At 41.7% G+C, this 22,765-nt stretch overlaps 1 protein-coding gene across 1 annotated transcript; it reads left to right on the top strand.

Annotated features, from left to right (window-relative positions):
* Nucleotides 1-9,037: 9,037 nt before the first annotated feature.
* Nucleotides 9,038-22,239, top strand: PM20D2 (peptidase M20 domain containing 2). Its single transcript, XM_026038427.1, has 7 exons — nucleotides 9,038-9,551; nucleotides 9,622-9,770; nucleotides 12,347-12,489; nucleotides 14,486-14,640; nucleotides 15,716-15,851; nucleotides 20,152-20,259; nucleotides 21,082-22,239. Exons 1-7 carry the CDS (start codon nucleotides 9,105-9,107, stop codon nucleotides 21,285-21,287), a joined length of 1,344 nt encoding a protein of 447 aa, XP_025894212.1. The 5' UTR covers nucleotides 9,038-9,104; the 3' UTR covers nucleotides 21,288-22,239.
* Nucleotides 22,240-22,765: the final 526 nt, after the last annotated feature.

Genomic DNA, 22,765 nt, shown 5'->3' with positions numbered 1-22,765 from the left:
CTTTATTAATGAACACCCATTAAGGTTGTTGTATTTGTGAGATTCGTAGCAAATCTATTCAGTAACAGGAGCAAAAATAATAACTCTGTTTCCATGTGATCTCCTAAGGTATTACGAGAAATGTCAACCCTTGATATGAGTATGTTTATGATTATACAATCTATGGGGGTAAAAGGAATTTGCAGTTAGACACAATAAGCTGCTGGTTTTCTATTTCAATAGCCCCTTAGTATCACTAAATGTACAATTAAGTGCTTAATAGTGATACTGTGATGCCTAACAGAAACAGTTAATTTTCTGTGAATTCTAATGTATCATACACAATTTTGCTGCTTTTACACTAATACGAGATAAATTAGAGGCTTTCATGTAACATTTTGGTATTATCCCAGATAGATAAAAATCTTTACCTGTATTTCAATTGAAATTAAAAAATATAAAATTGCATGTTGAATTGTTTTGATTGAGCCTCCATTTTTCCACTATTTTTAACCCATATATAGGGCAATAAATAAATAGTGAATGCATACTTTCTATGCACAAACAGCTGTAATACTTCCAAGAGTCAATGGATTAAAATAAAAATCTCAAAGAACAGTAAATTTTTTTTTCTCCAAAGAACTACAAGTGCTGGGACTTGATTGCTATTCTTTTAGAATCCATAGCAGAACTAGCATTGATTACCAACAGAAGAGGACCTCGCTGTAAATAACTGGTGACAAACGTGTTCATAAAGTGGTATTTTAACATAATTGAGGGCTATATTAACATTAGCAAAGATCAGGACTGTCTTCATTACTTTGAAAAGTTCAGCACAGTCTGGATTTCATTTTTCACTTACATTTACATTGTTATATGATTAAATCCCTTTAAAATTCACAGAGGAGAAGCAATTAAATATGTGGAGATGCATTTATTTTATTTTCTTCTTACCTGTATGGAGATTTAACAGGGAAAACACTTGATCTCCTAGAGACTGAAATAACTGTCTCTTTTACAGGAATTGGGGGGAGGTCACCTACATTTTGACCATTTTGGCCATCATCAGCCTGTTTTCCATGGGCTAGCCCCCTGTGTTGTCCACAACACAGATGATCGCTGAGTAAACGGGTGATTTTACAGCTGGAAAACCAGCAGTGACTGTTAGTGTGCAAGCTCTTATCCCTCTTTAGGGTGAAGTTTGTTTCTCAGACCGCAGTTGATGTTGCAGGGGATTTGGCAACACTGCAATCTCAAGCCATTTGGATCTTATCATCACTTGTTCCTTCCCCTCTTGACTGTTTGTGTCCATAGAACAATCATGACTCACGGTACAAAATGAATCACTGAATCTATCTGGCTTTAAAAAGGCAAAATCAGCCTCTGGAGGTAAAAACATACTAAAATCAGATATCTAAGGGGCAACCAAATAAGCAAGCTCCTAATGTATCAAATAAAGGGGAACAAACTCTGTGGGGTCTTGATAGGATATGCATGTGTGATCAGGCTGTTTTGTTCACAAACCTTTTCAAGTTTTGACAATATGAGCATAATAATGCTGCTAGTACAGAAAGGACGTCTATGTAATTTTCCTGACCTATAGAATTATAGGAAATAACCAACCATATTATAGAATTTAAGAATGAAGAAATAAAATGGTATGTTTGAGGCAGGAGTTTTTACTGCAGGAGAAAGAGGGGTCCAAGTGGTTTTCTGCAAGGTAAGATCTCTGACATTTGCCATTTTTCTTGCTTTTGCAAAGCTAGAAAAGTTTGAATATGGAAGAAGGAACAAGGAGTCTGTCAATTCTGTGGTATAAGAGTACTGGATATCAGTAATATCAGATATTTAATTCTATCCTTGTTTACATTCTGCCGTGCAAAATTTGAAGAGCCCAAAATAGCTGCTAAGTTTTATATAACTCTTCAGAGAGGGGGAGAAAAGAAAAAGAAATATGAATTTACCTGGCCCTTAGTAAACTGGCAGCACTTAAGTCAGCCAACTTCTGAACCGTTCTTGAACATCTTGCTGATGTTTCTCTTTTAAACCAGAATTCAGATGGAAAAGAAAAACAGCAAAAATGCAGAAAACAACTAAGAAGCGCCTGCATTCTTGCAGCTGTGGGAGAGCAAATGGAAATTTGCACCAGATACAAAAGCTCTGTTTTGCTAATCCAGGCGAAAGCTCTTAGCGCCTGTGCCTGGGTCTCTGCTGTTAGTGGTGCAGGAATGCAGGTGTTTCGAAAATAATGATTTAAAATATTACTGCCTTTCTCCTGGGGCTGCCACCCACACGCAGAGCCATCAGAACGTAATCACAGATATCTCTAAGCTGCTTCACAGTAAAATCCAACGATTTAAGGCATAAGATGCCAGTGGGGCCTAGCTTAAAACAAGTGGTCGGGCTCTGCACTAAAAGACCTCAGACACGTTTGTGTTTTTCTCTGTGCAACCAAAACTAAGGCCGACATCGTTGGCAGCTACAAACAGCTGGGAAGAGAAACATCTTAAATAGCCAAAGCTGTCTTGGCCCAGTGAATGGATCGGAGCTCTAAGCACAGCTTTCAATTTGGTATTTTGCGCACGGGTTTGCAGTTTTGGGATAAATGTGGAGATCTTAACCACTGAGTCAAAGAATTAATACACAGATATCTGGGAAAGGAAGCTGGAAAAGGGCCCAAGGAAAAATGCTATGTGAGGAATTTTGGAGTAAATTCCATGTTCTGTACAAGATGAAACCAAAACCTGTTTGTAAACCAGGTTGGAATGTTATTTTAGGCAAGTCAGGGTGTCACTCCTATGCTGGGCACCATCTTCTTTGGTTTTACTGTGTAATCCATACTATTTTTTAAGCTTTGGATTGGCTTGAAATCCATGACCCACTGAATTTAATAGCAAAACTGAGTTCAGTGGGATCTGGATTTCAACCTAAATACCTAACATTGCTAATGTGGGATGCGGTAAACTTGATCATCAAGTTTTTTTATGGCCACAACAGATGTTCCATCCTTCAGACCAATGGAAAGCTACTGAACCTCATCCACCCTCCAAAAGAAAAATACAGGCATTTGTTTACAGCTTTATTCCTGGAATATGAATTAAACTAGCAGCTGCAAAGTTTGTTCTTGCTTAATTACAAGTGTATGCACAATTACTGGCTTTTCCTGAAGAACAGTGATGATATCTCGACTGTATTTCCTATCTATATTAATAGCACATTTAAAAGTCTAATGCTGCAATAAAATGTGTTTAGCACAATAGAAATATGAGCATAGTATTTGATTTAAAATATATATATATATATTTTAAATGCTGCCAATCATAGGAACAAGTTCTCCCCGCAACCTTGGCGCTTGTTGGACCTTCACCTGCACCAATTTTACTCACTAAAACAGCAGGAAATTACCTGGCTCGGGGTGAACTATTTTTCTGCCATTTTAGCGGATGACATTGGCTCAAAAAAATACCAAATGCGGCATAGAGACTGGAAGGAGAGGGAAAATCATGGCGGAATTGGGGCAGACACTTTTGGAAGCAGGGAGCTATTATATGTCTTGCGAAACCCTACCCAGCTGAAAGAGATCCATTTCTTTTCGGAGTTGTTTTTACGGGCTTGCTTAGTTCATGGAGGATCGAATGTTTGCCAGGCCCACACAACAGAAGCAGCTCCTTCCCTGCCAGGAGGAGGTGTGAAGGGTGGCTGTCCTCTTGCAGTGACAGTCCCTCTCAGAAATACTCTTTATTTGCCCTTTTATGCAAAGAACAACACAAAGAAGAAAAATATATTTTTTTTTTAAAGAAAAAGTTTTTTTTTTTTTCTGGTAGTGCTGAGGTTTCCCTGCTTTGGAGGACAGTCAGGTCTCTTGAAGCATCCCTTCTTAGGCTCCTTGCTGTGCTGTGCCCATGCAGGCATGTTGTATCTGTGGGATTTGTCCTTCTTCTGCTGTTACCTACCTTTATGAACCTGACATGCCATGAGTGCAGTTTAACAGCTTTATATTCTTAGGGTGCCTTTGTGGAGGGCATCTCAAATCAGTGCCATATGTCAATTTATTGGTGTTGTGTCCTCAAGAAGGGAGTCCTAGTAATAGAAACCTATCATTACTACTATTTATATAATGGGAAAGGCCTGAAATAAGGGGAGAAATGGGAATAGGGCTCCATTCTCATAAGAATTTGCAAAAACACTGATTTTTTTTTTTATCTTTCTCTGTGGGAACAGTGGCTTCTGTTCCCATACAGAGCTTCTGCAGGTGAAAGAGCCATGGCTCTTCTACAAGGGCCAGAACAGAATTCCTGCCCCTACCAAGCTGGGTCACTGCTAGAAGCCAGGGATGAATTTGACTGTTACGTCCGAGCATCCAAGGACATCTCATCCTGACGGTGAGTCCTGGGACACGTGGAATTTCAAGTTGCTTGTGGTCGGCTAGGGAGCAGGGGCCGCACGCTTCCCGCTTGTGGGCATCCTGCCTCCCCCAAGCTCAGAGCGCAGCGGAAGGCACCGTCCTTTGCCGGGTACGGCCAGGGGGCTGCACCCGCAGCCGCCCCCGCTCCCCAGCTCCGCCGGGAGGCGCTGCTGGTGCCGGGGCGCAGGAGGCCTCACGCAGGCGAGGCCAGAACAGCGACGGGCGCCTTGCAGCAGCYCAGGGACTTCATCCACCCCCGCCTTGAGCACGGCCTGCGAGAGGCATCCGGGAGAGCCACCGAGTCCTCGAATTCCCAAGGGATGGTCCAGGGCCCTCTTCGCTCCAACCTGGTTATCTAGGAACTGTCAGTGACAGGCACACCACCAACACAGCACAGCTTTGCATGGTGAAACACAGAAACAGGGCAATATTACACAGCAATTTGTCTACATCTACACAAGAAAAATAAAAGAATGTCCTTTCTTCTGCCTGCTCTGTCCTGTGCTGAACACCTCATGCTTTTGCATCAGGAGAGAGAGACTCCACCTCTCCAAGGGTCATTGTAGAAGACAAGCACTGCCACCRTGGACACCTGCTGAAGGGGTCAAATTACCCAGCTTCAGCATTTGTTACGGCCTAACACATAATGCCACTGTAAAATACTGTAGCCAGAAGGATCAGTTACACGCAGAAAGAGAATTGGGACCTGGCACAAACAGACACACTATATTAAAGATAGAAAACTGTATTGCACATGGAGACTATAAATGACTTGGGAATGTGAAGCAGAACACATCAAAATAACATACACATTATTGTATTATCTGCTGTTATCATGAATGCTGTTTTCCAGCATATAGATCGGAATTGTCAGGCTGGCATTAAATGTGTAATGCTTAATTTAAAAAGAAATAGTAGATCTGTTCATGTCTCACAAGTTTATGTCTCACAAGTTCTCATAACAAAGAGAATTTTAAGTGCATTCTAAATTTAATTGCAAACGAGTAAGACTGTGGTCCCGTAAGTAAGTTAACCTTGCGACAGTCTGAGATGTTGCAGTTAAAAAATAAAAAAAAGCACTAAGCAGGTGCCGTTATCCTTAAAAATAATTTAGCTGCTCCCCGGCACATTTTCTTTGGATGAGCCAGAGCTGAGTTAGTCTCATGCTCGGAGGGCTGCGTTCCCCGGCCCACCCTGCCCTTCAGACACAGCTGCAACTTGCTGCGTGTTCCAGCCTGTCCCTGCTGTGCCCACAGCCCACGCTCAGCTGCGGCCTCCGCACCCCGCGCTGGATCCAGCCCCTGCACTGTCACAGTCACACGCCGGCCGTGCCCTGCACGGCCCCGTCCCCGCTCTCACCTGACCCTTGCGGGGCGATTTCAGCTCAGTGACCCAGGAGAAAACCAGCTCAGACAGAAAGTCAGGGGTTTTCAGTTTGCAAAGCACAGGTTGCATCATGAAGGGAGAKCTCTGCACCAGATGCAAAGGTTAAAACAGGTTAACCCTTTAGAGACAAGTTAAAATAGACAAGTTAAAAAATACAAGAGAGGTATTAACATGCAGGAAAAGTAGCACACCATGCTTCAAAAGCTGGAAGGAAAATAGGATTTAGAGAGACTAGGGAAGAAACAGGGGAACAAGGGGAGAGGAAAACTGTGATGCTTGGGCAACAAACTAGCAGGGAAGGAAAGCAGGAGCTGGAAAAACTGAGAGTGTCTTCAGCAAAGAGACTGGAACGGGTGGTGGTGAGACTGGTGCCTCATGGAGGTTGTGGAGGCTCCATCCTTGGAAATACTGAAAAGTCATCTGGACAGGAAGGCAACCTGCTCCAGGTGACCCTGCCTGAGCAGGGGCTTGGACTGGATGTGAAGGACAAACTACCCACGCATGGACTAATTGGAAGATCATAAATTATGAGCCACGCCTGGACTAATTGGAAGATCATAAATCGTGAGCATCGATAACGCTTAACCGCTTGAGCGGTTTTGCAGGAACTTCATAACGGATACACTTGGACAGTTTGGAAAAGTTTTCAAAGAGAAAGATAAGAAGATCAGCCAATCCCGAAAAGACAAAACGGCATGGGGGGGGGGGAAGTTAATGATCTTGTGTCCTTACTTCAAAATGTATAAAAACCTCTCACACAGATGCCTCGGGGTCCCTGGCAAGACCCCCTTCTAGGGTGAGCCTTGGACCCCAGCTAGCTGGGAATAAAATATCTCACTTACTTAGATCTCTCTCTCTGCCTTTGTCCATCCGAGGTACGAGGGGCGTACCTAACAGATGTCCTCAACCCCAACTGCTCTGTGAGGTAGGAACTGCAGCTGGGAAGAGGACTGGAGGCTAACAGTAAACAGAGGGGAAAAAAAAAGGGAAAGGGACAGAAGAATTAGGATCAATTAGTTGAGAAGAGTAGGACTGGAAGCTTTGACCTGGAGCCCACAGGGCACTGTACTATTTTTGAGGAGCTGTTAAGGAATGAAGACTAGAACTGGCTGGATATGAAGCGTGGAGCTATAACAGGCTCATAGGGATGGGACAAAGACAGACTGGGAGTGAGCTAGGAGAAGGTCACGGCTGGGTAAGAAGTGAGCTGGAGGACATGCCTCTTCTGAGCTGAAAGGGAGCCTGACAGTCCTCATCTGACTCGTTATCTTTTCCCCACTGTCAGCAAATATCTGTGAAATCTAATGCAGCATTCCCCCTGTCATACTGTTGCCTTTGGAAAATGACGAGCTGCTGTGTTGCTGTTGCTTTGTTACATCAAATGGATGAGGAATATGCAGTAAACACTGAAGAGTTCAGTTCTGCTGAAGAATCACATGCACGTCACCTAAGTGTCACATTATAGAATCTTTATTTTTCCAGTTTACAATTTTAAAAACTGCTAAAGGCGCCCACCTACGARCACAGAACTATTGATCAGGTGTAAGCATTTATACAGTGTGCACAGTTAACCTRTTCTAAAGGCAGAGCAGGGCTGAGGAGGTCCCCACACTTTTCTTGAAGAAATGTTGAGCTCTGTGCACAGCAGGGACTTGGGGAACTGTGTGCTCAGAAAGCCAACAGAAAGTCTGYTTTTTTCCCCCTCATTAAAAGCAGAAATAGGTGCCAGCTCTTTCCAAACACAGGTGTGATCTGCCCTTCTCAGAAGAGCAACTCAGCAACGCAGAGCGTTGCTCTCTCACCAAACTCAAAAGCGCCCGAGTTCGATGTCTAGAATGACTGTTCCCAAGGACTGTTTGCTGGCACTACATTCAGGAACACGCAGTCCTTGCTCCTAACACTTCCCAGTCCTAGAAATCACTTGGCAAATAAACCTGCATTATGCTAACTCTTGGCTGAGGATGTTTACACTCTGCTGCTGATAAATATTAACTCAATGTATTCAYAGGTTAGCAGAAAGTTAAGCTTATGTTTTTGGCACAAGGTTTCATCCTATTCTGTAGTATTTGGGAGTGAAGGGACAAAAATAACCACAGCCGTGACATTTGCTGGAACCTGTTACAAGGGGAAAAACAGCTCGTGACAAATATTTGTGTAAGGCTCGCGTGACTTCCCTCTGCAATGAGCTGAGGATATGTAAGGTTTCTATGTCACTGGGGAAAAGAATTCCCCTTTCTGCTGTAGAGAAGGGAAACCTCTAATTCAGTGCATCAAAGTGCTCCTGAGACCACAGAGAAGAAAAGAGTACAGCGGACAGACTGCGATTAGAACAAAAAGTAATTGTTGGTAAGTCAGTGAATACAGGAAAAGCACTTTTTTGCCTTGTGTCAACCTCTCCCCTTTTCAGGTGCAAACAGGCCATGTCCTTGCTGTCTGATCTGTGTGTAATACATTAGCTCGTGATGATTCAAGCCCGTTCCAAGCACTGCTAGCACCCGGTGCTGTGCACGTGATGGTCAGGAGATGATTGGGAAAGCCAGCAATGGCACAACCTCTAAGGAGTGGTGCACATACCCGAGCCATGCATGTGTGAAAGGGAAAAAAATCCAGACAGATAAGACTTCTGATTGAAAGAATAAAGGAAATAACACAGGTAAACAAGGCATTAGCTTTCAAGCAGAAAATTAGCTATTGCATAATTATGTCTAATTGAAAACTCAAATAGAATCTCTTTGCAAAACAGTAGCTGAGAAGTGCCAAAATGAGCCTGTATCGATGTAAAATTATAAAACCTGCCAAAAAMCAAAGGCTGATGCCTGCGCAAGGTGCACAAACAGGGCACATACTGGATCCCCAGTCCAGTACAGAGGAAAGCAGCCTGAAGAAGGACCCACAAGTATTTGCACACAGAGGTTAAACAAGGACTTCAGCAGCGCTCCCCCGACACCACCCACGAAGCCCAAACATGGGAACCCCCGCGCTGCACGAAGCGCCACAACCGCCACAGCGGAGCGGCCAGAAATAAACGGACATAACGGCCACCGACCCGRGAGCGGGTGAGGCCCCGCCCGGCCCCTCCCCGCCCCGCCCTCCTCCCKCCTCCCTTCCCCACGCGGGGCGCACTGGGATGGGTAGTCCCGGCCGAACGCCACCCATGTGCCGTGCAGAGGGGAGAACTACAACTCCCAGCGCGCCCCGCGGCGCCGGGGAGGTGATAAAAGGGGGCGGCGGTGGCAGCGCGCGGCTGACAGGGCGCTGAACAGGTACGCGGCGGTMGCCCCTTAGGAACGTTTGCTCGTCGGGAACGCTCGTCCTTCCCGTTGGCAGGTGCCTCATGAGGCCGCAGGAGCCGTCGCAGGGCGGCCTGGCCGCGCCGGCGCTGGAGAAGCTGAAGCAGCGGGCGTGCGAGAGCGTGGAGGTGAACGCGGCGCGGCTGGGCGCGCTCAGCCACGACATCTGGAGCCGTCCCGAGCTGGCCTACGAGGAGCACCAGGCGCACGACGCCATGACGCGCTTCTTCTCGGCCGAGGAGCTGCCCGGCGCCGCGTGGGCCGTGCAGCCGCGCTACAAGCTGGGCACGGCCTTCCGCGCCGAGTGGGGCACGGCGGCGCCGCACGGCCCGCGCCCGCTCCGCGTCGCCTTCCTGTGCGAGTACGACGCGCTGCCCGGCATCGGCCACGCGTGCGGCCACAACCTCATCGCCGAGGTGGGCGCCGCGGCCGCGCTGGCGCTCAAGGCCGCCCTGGAGAGCCTGCCCCAGCCGCCGCCCGTGGCCGTGCAGGTGAGGAGCGCGCTGGGGAGGGACGGGCGGGCTCGGCCTCGGCCCCTGACTCTGCGTGTTTGTGCTGCAGATTACGGTGCTGGGCACCCCGGCGGAGGAAGATGGAGGAGGCAAAATAGACCTGATAGAAGCCGGAGCRTTTGATGACCTGGACGTGGTTTTCATGGCCCACCCGTCCCAAGAAAACGCAGCCTACCTGCCCGACGTGGCCGAGCACGAGTGAGTGGGCGAGCTGGGGTGGAGAGGGTGGYCTCTTCCTTGGAGAGGGTGGCTGTCATCCTTGCAGTGGGAGAGCTGCTCTGGAAGAGGCTGGGCTTAGGGCCAKGGACCCTGCAGGTGCCTTTCAGACAGGGTGTTTGCAGTCAGCTCAGGTCACTCAGAGCAGTTATTCCCAAGCACAGTGTTCAGCCTGAGACAGCTTTTGTGCAGTGTTTCYGGCTTGCAGGAATTCCTTAGGCTTGTGTCTTTTTTTTACTTGTAAAATGTTAGTACAGAGGAGCAGATGCCAAGACAGACATTGATTCAGCAGAGCACCAAATTGTTTGTTACARTACAGCACAGTGTGTATGCCAGAAAGCTCTTAATGCAAATGTTGATGCTCTTCACACTTGAAATTTAAAGTTAAAGAACATTTATGACTTGCAAGCAATCCCGTGTGGGTCCCCAGARTTCTTTCTTTTTCTTCTGATAGACTTCTAAGCATTGGCTTTACACTTGTATACTTTTGTCTTCTCTTCAAAAAAACTTCATTTGAAAARCATAYCCTTTAAATTTTAGAGCCTAGAACTGAGAGTGGTCTCACTGATCATATTTCCCTGCTCTCTTGGGTACTAAGTCATGTATTCCTTTATATAAATGTTCTAATCATTTTTGAAAGTGGTTCTGTTTCTTTCCCACTTCGGAAAATWATTTCTTGACTGTCCCTCATGTCATAGCCCAATACAGGTACAGAGGGCAGTCACATCCCTTCTTAAGCATCCATTTCTTCCAGCTAGCCTGATAAATCTGTGGAAACTGTGTCCTGAAGTCTTTTGGTTTTTCCTGCTCTTCCTTCTGTACCCTTATTCATGGCACTTGTAGCAACTTGTTTTGAAGTGTTCCTCCCTGGACTTGCATAAGCAGGGCTGTACACAGAACGTCAGGTGGAATCTCATTGCGCTGCACTTGCCTAATGCCGGGACCACTGTGTGCCCTTATTTCCTGGAAATTCAGCATATGCATCCTAGGGTGGCTTGCCTTTCAGTAAATTGGTGCCTCATAATAATTCTGTAGATAGCTAGCTAATGTGAGGGTTATTCTTCAGACTTTTTCAAGCAGTCTGTCTTACAGAAGAAACACAGTCTGTAAGTGCACAGCTTTTTTTTTTAATTTATTTTTGAGTTTCATCCTATTTCTGTGATGCCAGTCTGCAAGGTCATGCCAGCCTTTCTTTGGTATTATAAGCCTTTTCTACCTTCATAGTGTTCTAGCTGTAGGTCATCAGCAGTTTGCCTTAGTGGATGTCACCCAGTCACTAATGTTTGACCCAAGGAGTTATCCTACCATTAGTAGCCTCTCTCCAGTGCAACAGCTTTTCTTCCGAGTACTGCGTTTGATTGTCCTGTACTACATTTTGTAATGATTAAATGGGTGCCCAACAATTTCTAACTTGAATGCTCCATCTGCTGCTTTCCTTTGGGTTGTGCTGCTTTTCAAACCTTTCATTGGCCATTTTGCCTTCTCATTCAGTGTAGCTCCCAGACTGCTTAGTTTTAGGGTAGAAATGAGCAAGGTCAGTAGCCTTGCACAGCCAGCCCTGTGTTACATCCCTCCTTTGTATTTCTAAAGAATCCTAGCTGTAATTTCCTTGTGAGCCTTAGCTCCTCTTGGCTTTTGGTTCCTGTCCATTTAATCCTCCAGATGTAGCTTCCATTGATAGCTTTGTCTTTCTGTTCATTCTTGACTCTTGTTACAGCCTTTTGAGGCTGATACAGAAAGATTTGAAAATCTCCCTTCAGTGGAGGTCTTGTGCTGAAATTCTTAAAGATCTCTTTAGGATTGCATTGTTCACCAAAGGCTATAGGCATATATATATATATATATGCCTCTCTCTCTCTCTCTCTCTCTCTCTCTCTCTCTCTCTCTCTCTCTCTCTCTCTCTGTATATATATATATATATAAGAAGTATATGTCTCTTGGAAAAGGTCTATCACTATTCGCTTTACTGGTTGTTGACTCCAAACAGAAATTTTAGTAAAATTCTCTAGTATTGATAAAATTAGCTTTTGTGTAGATAATAAAAAAATATATAACTAGCAGTATTTATTGCCTCTAGAAAGGAATTTTTCTGTAATTGGAAGTATTAAATACAGATTTTATTTAAAAGTTTAGCAAGAATTAACACAATTAGCTTTTGAGTTTGAATTAGAGAAAAGGGCATATTAATCCTCTTATTTAGAAGAATTTGCTAGGAACTTTAATCTTCAGAGTGGTCACGTAGATATAAACATGTATAGGAGAAAGTTACTTCCTATGTGAAAACTGTACTTTTCAGAAAAACTCTGTGTATTGGTATGTTAGTGGTAGCGATTTTGCCTGCTTTTTTTCTTTGATATTGCTTCATTTCATTGTTCTGTAACTGTTGTCTGCATTCAAAGATGGTTTAACTTTGCGACAGCGCAGTGCCAGCTACATTGTTGCTTTGTGTTCTACCAGACTGAATGCAAGTGAACCGTGTGAACCAAAGAAACTTCAGAGTTTTAGGGTTTTTTTTTTCACTGAATGAAAAAAACTAAGCARTGCTTTTTATTTCCTAGCTTGTTTGTGAAATACTATGGAAAAGCGTCTCATGCTGCTGCTTATCCTTGGGAAGGACTTAATGCATTAGATGCTGCTGTTCTGGCATACAACAACCTGTCTGTTTTAAGACAGCAAATGAAACCAACCTGGAGAGTTCATGGTGAGAGCTTCATTAAATCTCATGTCCACCAAGTAATACTTTAGGCTGCTCAAATACTAAGTGTATGTCGGTACGAAGCCTTGAAACCCCTATTTATCAATGCTTGTGTTTTTCCAAAGGTGTAAGGCTAAATGCTTCTAAAAACAAAATGTAGTTTTCTGCACTTTTTTGTAGGAGAGACATTTATAGAGGTGTGTTGACTAGAGTGACTTAGATTTCCTGAGGTATGAAAACCCCATGATGGCAGGTTATAAAATCTAGTAGATTTTGAAGTAGAAGTTTTTACTCAGAGTTTCAGAAGTTGAAATGGAATCTGCCCAGTAGCTATATAATCTCAAATTTCCCTCATCCTGCCTTCCACTTTTTTTTTTCTAAATTGCAAATAAGAAATTCGGCCATTCCTACAGGACTTCTGAGTGAGGAATTTATTTGGAACACTTGCTGTGAGCCATAATTCAACAGTTTTGTTTTGAGTTTGTCTGGTATTTGATAGGTYTATTGTTCTTCCACATTTGAGTGCAATAATCACTATAGGAAAGTAGACGTTTTTTCTTACAATGTATCTGTTGAAGAAGTTGTGCTAAACAGGTTGTTAAAGATATATTTCATCTACAACCAAGGTAAACACTACAAAATGCTACAAATACTGTGCAAACCAGCTGTTTTCATGTAGCAGTTGTTCTGAAGCTTTAAGTGCRGACATACTGTTCAAATCTGCCCAGCTCTGTTTACAGACACATTAAAATTCAGCAAAAGTGCTGTTTTTTGGCTAKCTCCATAAGCTGCTTGTTTTGAGCAAACACACTATGGAATGTGCCATATAAATTTGAATGATTGCTGGTTCTGTTTCTGTGATGCCTGTCCCTTTCAGCTGTTCCTTCTGTAACATAGATTGGTACTGCTCATTTCGTTGAGCACTTCCATCACTGACTGTGATCAAGATTTTATTGGGATAGAGTTTCATAGTCCTAATCATTTTTTGCACTAAAATGGAAGATATCGTGCCCACTTGTATTCTGATATTGTCCTATTTTAGGACTATATAAGACAGTGTCCTTTCAGGCCATGGTAACATTTTTCAGTGTTTCATTTTAAGATAAGTGTTTCTTGTATTCTATTTGAAACAACTCAGATCTCACATGAATAAATTCATGTTAGGAGTCCTGTGAACAAGGACAGGCTGTTAAAAAAACCTAGCTGTTAATACATTGAAAACTCTACCATGGTGTTGAGGTGTGTAGTGTTTTGTTGTTGACATAATTATTTTTTATGATACTATTTCTGATCCCATAACTGAAAATTATGTAGCTGTCATATTTCCTTGAGGGGAGACTTTCAATTTTAGCCTGATCCATGAATAAAATTGTGTGTGCGCACATGTATGTGTGCTTTTATACACACACATATATATATAGATCTATTTATAGAAAGATATAAAACATGCATACACACATACCAGTATTTATGAAGAATTAGTATGAAGAATTGACTGAATGTTCTGCACACTGCAGCACGTGCACATTTCCAGAAGCAAAGAATTTTAGCATTGCAGAAAAACATGAGAGTCTATAAAATTCTCTCTGAGCTGGTAAAATAAGTTGGAAATATGTCCTTGTGGAGGAAATCTTAAAAGGCTAGAATCTAAAATAGCCTTCATAACCGACGTTTTCTCCCCTATTTCTTGGTAATTTCTTGTTTAACTGCTCTGATAAATTGTGTTCTAAGAGATTAATTATCAGTACTATTTTGATTTTTCTTTAGATTAGTAACAGACATCAGATGAATGTTCAAAATTCACACTTAAAGGCCTCCCATTTACTAATCTCACATGATGTAGAAAAATGTTGTCTACATAATATGTTTGTTGTTCTTTGTATTTCATGCCTAACGTATGTTTTATTTCTGTTACTCATTTGGTTCTGAAGAGATTCATGACAGACCTGAAGGTGAAGCAGTTGTATGCAACATTAATATCACGACCCTTCCCTTTCTACAGGTATAATAAAAAACGGTGGTGTGAAACCTAACATCATTCCTTCTTACACTGAGATGGAGTTTTACTTGCGTGCCCCTTCAGTGAAAGATCTTTACCTTCTGACAGAGAAAGTTGAAAACTGCTTCAAGGCTGCAGCACTGGCCACAGGATGCAAAGTAAGAATGTCTTCATGGCCATGTCTTTCTGGTGTGCTGGGGATGAGGTCGGCCAGAATACAGAGCTGAGGTTACAGCATTTGTCTGCGTGGTGCTTAACAGAAGTTAATCAAAATTTGTATGACACWATTTGCTATTCTCTTGCTTTGTGTCCTGAAAACAATCTTATAATAGAATGCCACAGAATCACCTAATGTGGATTGCACTGGAGGAGAATTGTTCATGTGCCTGGATGTGGGCCTAAGGAGCGTTTGGTCTGTACTCTCCTCAGCAGTTGAGAATAGGTTGTAGCAATTGACCATTAGTGGCTGATTTCACTTGGTGTTCTTCCCACTTATTTTTTCTTTTAGTAAACAGTGTTTCCTGTAGCTGACTCAAGCTATGTGATTACCTTGCGATGTATTGCCAAGATCACAGGTGTTCCTTGCTCTGTAGTTACAGGCGGGGGCCTTGGCTATCTGTGAAAATAWCCTTTTGTGAAAGCACTGTCACCAGAAAAAAATGTCTGTGCTAGGTATGAATGTGAACTAGTGAGTATTAAGGCCTACTTAGAATCATGCTGGTTTCCTAGTATGGTGTCCACTCCAGCTAGAAAAACTTTCAAAAAACAATTTTTTTATTCTAAACAGAAGTTAGGGTTTCTTGAAACTTGACCCTGATACTTTTTTGCCTTTATTTTCAATCATTTTTCCTGCATGAAGTCATTCAGTAAACATTAATAGAGCTGTAATTATTGGGATTGTTCTTAACCTAGAAATAGCAAAATAGAATTTGATACAATACTTTCTTACTATTTTTAATTAATGATRATATGATCAAAATTCATGCTTTCTTAATTTGACAAACTTGTGGAAGCTTGATGAAATCCCCAGCTGGGTTTGGATCAGGGATAGCATTTGACTAACTGAAGAAAGAGTTTATTAAAATTTTTGGAAGGGGRCGAAGCACTTTGGTCTGCTTTGATATGAGTTAAAAATGTGGCCAGGTACTTAAATTTTAAAGTAATTAAGCACAGTTTAGGTTAAATTGCTTTAGGCTGGTAAATAATGTGTAACTGTTTGTTTTACTTTTTTAGGTGGAAATAAAAGGTAGTGAACATGATTACTACAATGTGCTTCCAAATAAGAGTCTGGAGAAAGTTTACAAGGAAAATGGAAAGAAGCTTGGAATAGAATTTATATCAGATGATTTGATTTTGAATGGTTTGTCAGGTAACTCACGTCTGGCACTTTTTTGTTGTTTTGACAAGTTTGGATTGATCAAATCCTAAGTGTATAAAATAATGGGCTAGAGGTGGACTGAGCATCTTCTGGTCAGAAGAAAAAAAATGAATTAGAAAATTGAAACTTGAAAAGGATCTTACCTCTGGCCTGTGTATTTGTGTTTTCTTTGGAAGCTGAGAAATTTCTGGCAAAAATGAGCAGTAATAATCACTGAATATTTCATATAGGAAGTATTTTGATTGTGAGGAGTTGTAAGGAAAAGAGCTGTCTTACTGAGACTGTTAGAATGTGGAATGAAGTGAGACTCATCATTGCTTTGAAATACAGAATTACTGTATCATAGAAATGACAACAAAATTTAGTTTTTAGGAACCTTATTTAATAATTTCTTACAAGCCTACTGCTAAACAAATCAACTAGCATTTAACTGATAATTTAAAGGGACTTTGTGTAAGCTGCTTTAAGCTTCTCAGTAACTGTAATTAAAACCAACAACACCCTCCTTTCTGTTATCAGATAATTCCATGTCTCTGACTTTAGTTCACAAATTTAACAGATTCATTTTCCAAAGTATTCCGTTCATMTAGGTGCTTGCTTCTGGGTCTGGGCTCTGATCCAAGATGTCTCAAACTTTCTTGGTCTGTCAGGGCTATTTTAGCGATGTGAATTTTTGAATGTTTTGACATTGCTAGTCACCCCTCGCAGTTTTTTAGCATCTTCGTACAGGAGATATCTTGATAAATCTTGAATGCTCTTACTTCAGCATTCTTACTTAAAAGCATGCATGTCTGAAGGTGTTCATGGCCTTCACTACTGGTCATATAAAAATATTTTTACTCCTTTCCTGTGAAAGGCACCTCTCTTAAGGAAAAAAAAATCTATTTTAAAAAAATATATATTTAAAATATTTTTCAAAAATATTTTTCAAAACCTTTAATTCTAGATTGTTTATTTGTAACACTAACCTCATTCTATAAAATACAGAGTATCTTTAAACAGTTGATGTCTGGGGGATTTTTCTGACTTGCAGTTGTGTTTTGGGTGGGGAAGACAGCCTGTGTAACTGTATTCTAGTTGCTTATTTCTTTGATTACCCTTCTAAACTAAGACAGCACTAGCATATTTTCTCCAGTTTGCTGGTTATCTTGGGTTTAGAAGCAGATAATTATAACTAAAGAGAGATTTCTTTATTGAGCTTTCAGTGCGGTATAAATAAGATTTATTGCTTTGTTCGTTTGGCCTTAAAAAGGAGCTGAAGTAACTTGTTTCCTCTAGAGTGCTAATTGTAGTGAAATTTCTGCAGCTCTACTAGTTGCTTTCCTCACAAGCCAGTTAAGTGTTTCAAAGACCATGGATACTGGTCTTGTGATGTGGCAGTTTCAGAGCCCCTCTGAATGAACAAACCTAAGTGCAATACAGCAATGCTTTCAGATGCAAGTTACAGGAAGTAGTAAGTGCTAAGTGTAAACTTGTTTAAACTGAAATTCCCCATATGCCTGCTCTTAAYTGTTTGTCAAATGTCAAAATATTCACAAGCTTTTATCTCATACTGCAATTAGACCGTACTGAATTTTCTTCCCCCAACACAGCTCATTYGAATTTTGTATGCTCCCCTTTCTGAGGGGCTTGAGTGTTTTATCTCATCTTTTTCAAGACCTCTATTTCTGTTCAGTTTTCATATGGTTTTCAATGTTTTCTTTTAGGATGTCCTTTTCTTCTGTTGAAAGAGAAGGAAGATAGCTCAGTTCCTTCTCCATGTCTGTGCAGCAGAAAAGTCGTTAACAGATGAGCACACTCGCTGCCACCTCTCCATGGGTATTAGTATCGGTCTCCTTACAGGTATCACTCTAGGCAGCTAAGTGTTTTTGGAGAATTCCTTTAGTCCATCAAATTACATTGCCGTGTGGAAGGCTCCGCTTGCTGGCAAGCAGCCAGAGTGCTGTAAGAGAGTGTGAACTGGAGTCAGCTTTGACCAGGTGCCATGGCCTCTTTCTCTGTGTGGTGTCAGGGTGGTTCTACCCTACAGGAGTAGTTCTACAGGAGTTTGGTATCCTGCCAATGCAGACAATTCCTAGTGCACATTTTAGGCCCCCACACTTGGGATAACTTATTTTGATATTTTTAACATTCATTAGCTTCCTGTGCACAAGATTGATATAGATGATGTTAAGAAGGGAGTCACTATGTTCTTAAATTACCGCCTCTGAAGCGTAGGACTCTCTAAAAAGGTTTCCTGAAATCGTTGCATTTTTCCCTCCTTTTATGTTTGTGGCAATTCTGGTTTCCCTTACGTGCTTCCTGAGTTGGCCTGGGTGCAGTAACTGCTGCAGGACATTCCTCTGAGAGCTGCAGCTCCCCGGTCCCTTCTGTTGAAGGCAGTGCACAGTGTGTGTGGTGCTGGTAACTGCTGCTCTGATCCATCCACCTCCARCACCAGTGTAGTTCCAGCTGTTTGCAGGGGGCCTGGTGGAACAGCTCTTGTTTTAAATGTGTTGGAGGTTATGGCTAAGAGCTTAACAGTTTTCTTGGGAGTGAAAATGTGGGCGTCACACTTTTATCAAAAGCTGTTTGTATTTTCACTTGGTAAGCTCTAAATTTTACTAGAAAATGACCRGTTAGTGACTTTACATTTAGCAAAAATAATTTGTGAAGTTGGTAGATGTGTGGATATAACCTCATTTCAAGTGGAACTATGTGGAGATACACTGGGAATTTCTAATCCTTCATTTGCTGAGTGAAAGCAAGAAAAAACCCTACGGTCTTTGCAGCAACCGTGTGTGTTGGAGATTATTAAGGCAAGTCTGGAGCTCTTGGTGTGGTTTGGAGTAGGGAGAACTCCTAGGCTTCTGCTTGGTTTTTCTACACTGATCAAATGATGCATCAACAGTATAGACTATTGAAAACTAAAATAACAAACTGCTGTGCTGACAATTGGGTTTTATTAAAATCTGTATGGTATTTGCATGAAAAGGTCATCATTTGAACAATTTTTTTTTGTCTTCTATTTGTATATATGCAGAACAAATAGCAAGCTAGAGTCTTGTTCTCTCTGATCACAAAATGCAGGTTCTGTGGGTTTGCATTTAAGCATCTTTCCCTGTAACAACTGTACTTTTGAGTCAATTTATTGCTAAGTCTTAAGGTCTAAGTAATATGGTCTCTCCAATAAAGTAACTGTGATAAGTCTACCTAGGAGCTAGAAATAACTTAAATCTTTGGAAAGAGCCCTTTCACCTGCTAGCTCGAAAAGAAAATCTCTTGAAGCTCTTGCTGGCCTTAAAAAAATTGCTATATTTTAACTGATCATCCCTTTCCCCAGCCCACCGCTGAACAGGGTGATTTTGTGCGTCCTCTCGTGCCTGAATTTCGCAATAACCACRTATTGATTTCTCGAGTTTCTAAATATAATTGTTATAAATAGGGGAGAACTTGTCACTGTTTTTRGTTACTGAGTGGACTGCTTGTTGGCGTAGAAAAAGGAACACTTAGAAAAAGGAAAGCTTGGAAGTAATTGTAGCCTCTTGGATGACTTGGACGAGGGGATCTACTGTTTCTATATAGGATCTTTAAGTGCATAATGAGCCTTCAAGATGCATATGGTCACTGGCTAATGCACTGACACTGCAAGTCATGTATGAAAGCAGAAATGTCATTTAAATTTGCAGTATTGCTATCAAGAGCTCTCTGCAACCTGTTACTAACATATCTTGAGTTCATTTTTGATATTTTGCTTTCCACAAGTGCTTGAACTCTTAAGGGTTTCCGTAGCAGAATAATTCGAAAGTACAGAAAAAATAATTTTCCTCCATCTATTTTTGCTTGAAGATAGTGCTTTGGATTATTCGTACCTCCGAGTCCTGCTCCCAAACCCCAGGAACATGGTTACAAAGTAGTAACTTAGAGCTGTGAAACATTGTCTTGGAGACTGTCTCTTGGTAGCTGTAGTGGGTTTGAAATAGATGCACAGCCCAACTCTGTAAGACCTGGAGCTTCCTTCTTTTTGAGTTAGCAACTGACTGTCAGGAGACACTTCWCAAAAAATTTAACAGTAAATAGGTATTGATTAAAAGTGCTGTGGAGAGCAAAATCTGGGTATCTAGTCAGGGAAAACTCAGCTCAGTGGCAGGAGTGTTTGTATGGATAGAGACTACTTAGAAATGCTGAAAGCATTTGAGACGAAGGACTTTTTTTAGGTAGACTGGAGATAAAGTGTATATCATACATTTTCTCACAGCGTTTAAAACTTTTTTACATGTATTCATTGAGAAACTTTCCCCATTCCTTCTAGGTTCTACTGACTTTGGGAATGTGACATTTGTRGTTCCTGGACTTCATCCTTATTTTTATATTGGCTCAGATGCGTTGAATCATACTGAGCAGTACACGGAAGCAGCAGGTGAGCTGGTGAGAAGGGCTAGGAGCTCAAACTGAGAAATCTGCAGTGTTGTAGTGGCTCAACTGCAGCAGATCTAGAGATTATAGATATTTGGAATTGCAGAAGATTAAAGCTTTCTCATGCTTCYGTGCCATTCGAGGTTAGTATATTGTAAAGCTGTAGTAAAAGCATGAGTACTAGACTTGAACAAGGCTGTATTTCCTGTGCAGCACTGGAGTTAACTTCAAGCGTGATGAGATCTGAGCTGTCTGCAGACCCCAAAAGAAGGAAATTAATTGCAGAACTGCGGAAAAATCAAGCTCACGGTGTCTAGAATATGTGGTCTTGTATTTGTATATGAGAACCTACCACTCGTGGTGGTAGAATATTCTCTAAAAGCCTGACAAGTTTCAGTATGCCATCTAGTAAGAAAAAKTGACAAAGATTAGCATATTCAGAGAAGGATTTCTAGATGTGAGCCTATTAAAGCTGAGATAAAAGTTAAAAAAAAAAATTTGTCCTTAAAACACAGTGCGCTGAACACGTAACATAAACATGGCTTAGAACTCTTCATTTGCTAAAAATGGAAATGTGGACACTTTTCCTGCTCTCTGTCTCTTTTAAAGCAATAACAGAAAGGTAAGTACTTGTGKGGGAAAATTATTTGGGGGCTTTGGAAAATAGGCCTACTTCATTCAGGCAAACAAAAYTGTATTAAAAGTTGTTCCAATTTAAACTCCCATGATCTTATTTCATAAGCAAAATATACTTTATGCAATAATTGAGTGGTTCTATAGGACGTAGTGTAATGTTTAACCTGCAATTTCTCTTATTTTTCTGTAGGGTCACAGAACGCACAGTTCTATACTTTGCGGACAGCAAAAGCTTTGGCAATGACAGCACTGGATGTAATTTTTAAGCCAGGTCTGCTGGAAGAAGTTAGACAAGACTTTAAACGGATGAAACTAAGAGAGGAGGGGCAACTAAATCCAGCAGAGCCAGGCAAAGAATGTGGTCTTGGCATAGGAGCTGCGTGTGCATCACGTTAAACTTGGTCTGTTCCCCACCTTAGTGGGGATGGCTTGATGGAAAAGCTGTGTTTGAGTTCCGAAAGAGTCTGCATAAACATAGTTGAAGAAATATTTTTTTGTACTTTAAGAGTTGGAAAACCGATAGTGTAATTCAAAAAAATGCTTAATTTTATGTAGTTGTGATGTTTGCTGTATTAAATATGATAATTTTGGAGATCTCAGATACATCGTTTTTCAGTTGCAGAGTTGAATATTTGATGTTCAGTTCTCTTATGTCAGTGATTGTTCTCTGTACTGCTRTAGAAATATCCTTTATATGGACAGTACAGCTTTTATGTGGACGTTTTGATACTAAATAWGCATTATTCATTCAGTGACCACAGGCCAAGCCTGACCTACCAAGCACTTCCACCAGGCTAGTCGCCTTCCCAGGAACCAGGCAGATGGGAGCACCAGCAGCCAGGCTCCTTCTGGCAGGCGTCCGTGTGCTGGACACCTGAGCTGCTTCATCCAAGAGGAGGACTTGCCGGGAGGCAGGCCTGGCTTCGACAGCAGCCGTGGATTTGAGGGGACTGGTGGGACAGAAGCAGAGTCTGTCGAGGTTGGACTCTCCTGAAGTGCACTGACTTCACTCCGAACAAACTGTTCAGGTGCATGCCTGAATCCACGGTTAGATGAGAGTTGGACTCTTCAGCTGTGGATAAATTGGGTGCTGAATCCAACTGAGATGTTAGATTAGATCGTTTCTACTGATCCTTKTTAAACTTTGTCCAAAGCACTTTCTCATTGATTAATTTAAGCCCTACCTTGCCAGATCTTGGCAATAGTTTATTACTCAGAATTTGTTACTGTTTCCTCCCATGTAAACTATTCGGTTTCTTCCTTAGAAGGCTTTAGAACTTCTCCCTTGGAGGGCATTACAGTCTTCCCTGTTCTCTTCAGTGCAGTTGTTGGCTGCGTAATTTAATTAAATGATCTGATCATTTAATTAAACATTTCTGCAACAAGAGCACATCTTAATTTTGYTGTAATCATTGCTGGAATTGAAATGAAAATGTCTGAAGCGTTGCTGAGTTGATATCAATAAAGCAATATTCTTGTCCTTTGATTAATTTTGAGAGATTGGTTCAAGAATTAAAAAAGAACAGGTATTTCTGGTGACGACTTTTTTCTCTGGCCTGCAAATATGTTGCAATGTGTTAAACTTCCAAAATGACTGGTTATATTCTGTTAAAGCATTGGTTTTCATGGATTACAAATACAATGGCAAATAATTGAGATGAATTTATATCCCTTTCTGTGCTTGCCCGCAGCATATTCCTGGGTGTTGGAATCAGGCGGGGAAAGAAGTGGACAAATGCCGGTACCCTATACATGGGAAATGAAAAAAAGAAAGGTATTGCTCAAATACTGCACATTCTTTATTTCCCTACCACACCAACATTATCACTTTATTAATTTGATTTAACTGGCAAGTTAATTTCAGACTAATATTA

This window comes from Nothoprocta perdicaria, unplaced genomic scaffold, assembly GCF_003342845.1.
Source record: "Nothoprocta perdicaria isolate Ctin4 unplaced genomic scaffold, notPer1 scaffold_21, whole genome shotgun sequence".
In the NCBI taxonomy this organism is placed as follows: Eukaryota; Metazoa; Chordata; class Aves; order Tinamiformes; family Tinamidae; genus Nothoprocta; species Nothoprocta perdicaria.
The sequence above is the reverse complement of the archived record's forward strand: the minus strand, read 5'-3'. Positions and strand labels throughout refer to the sequence as shown.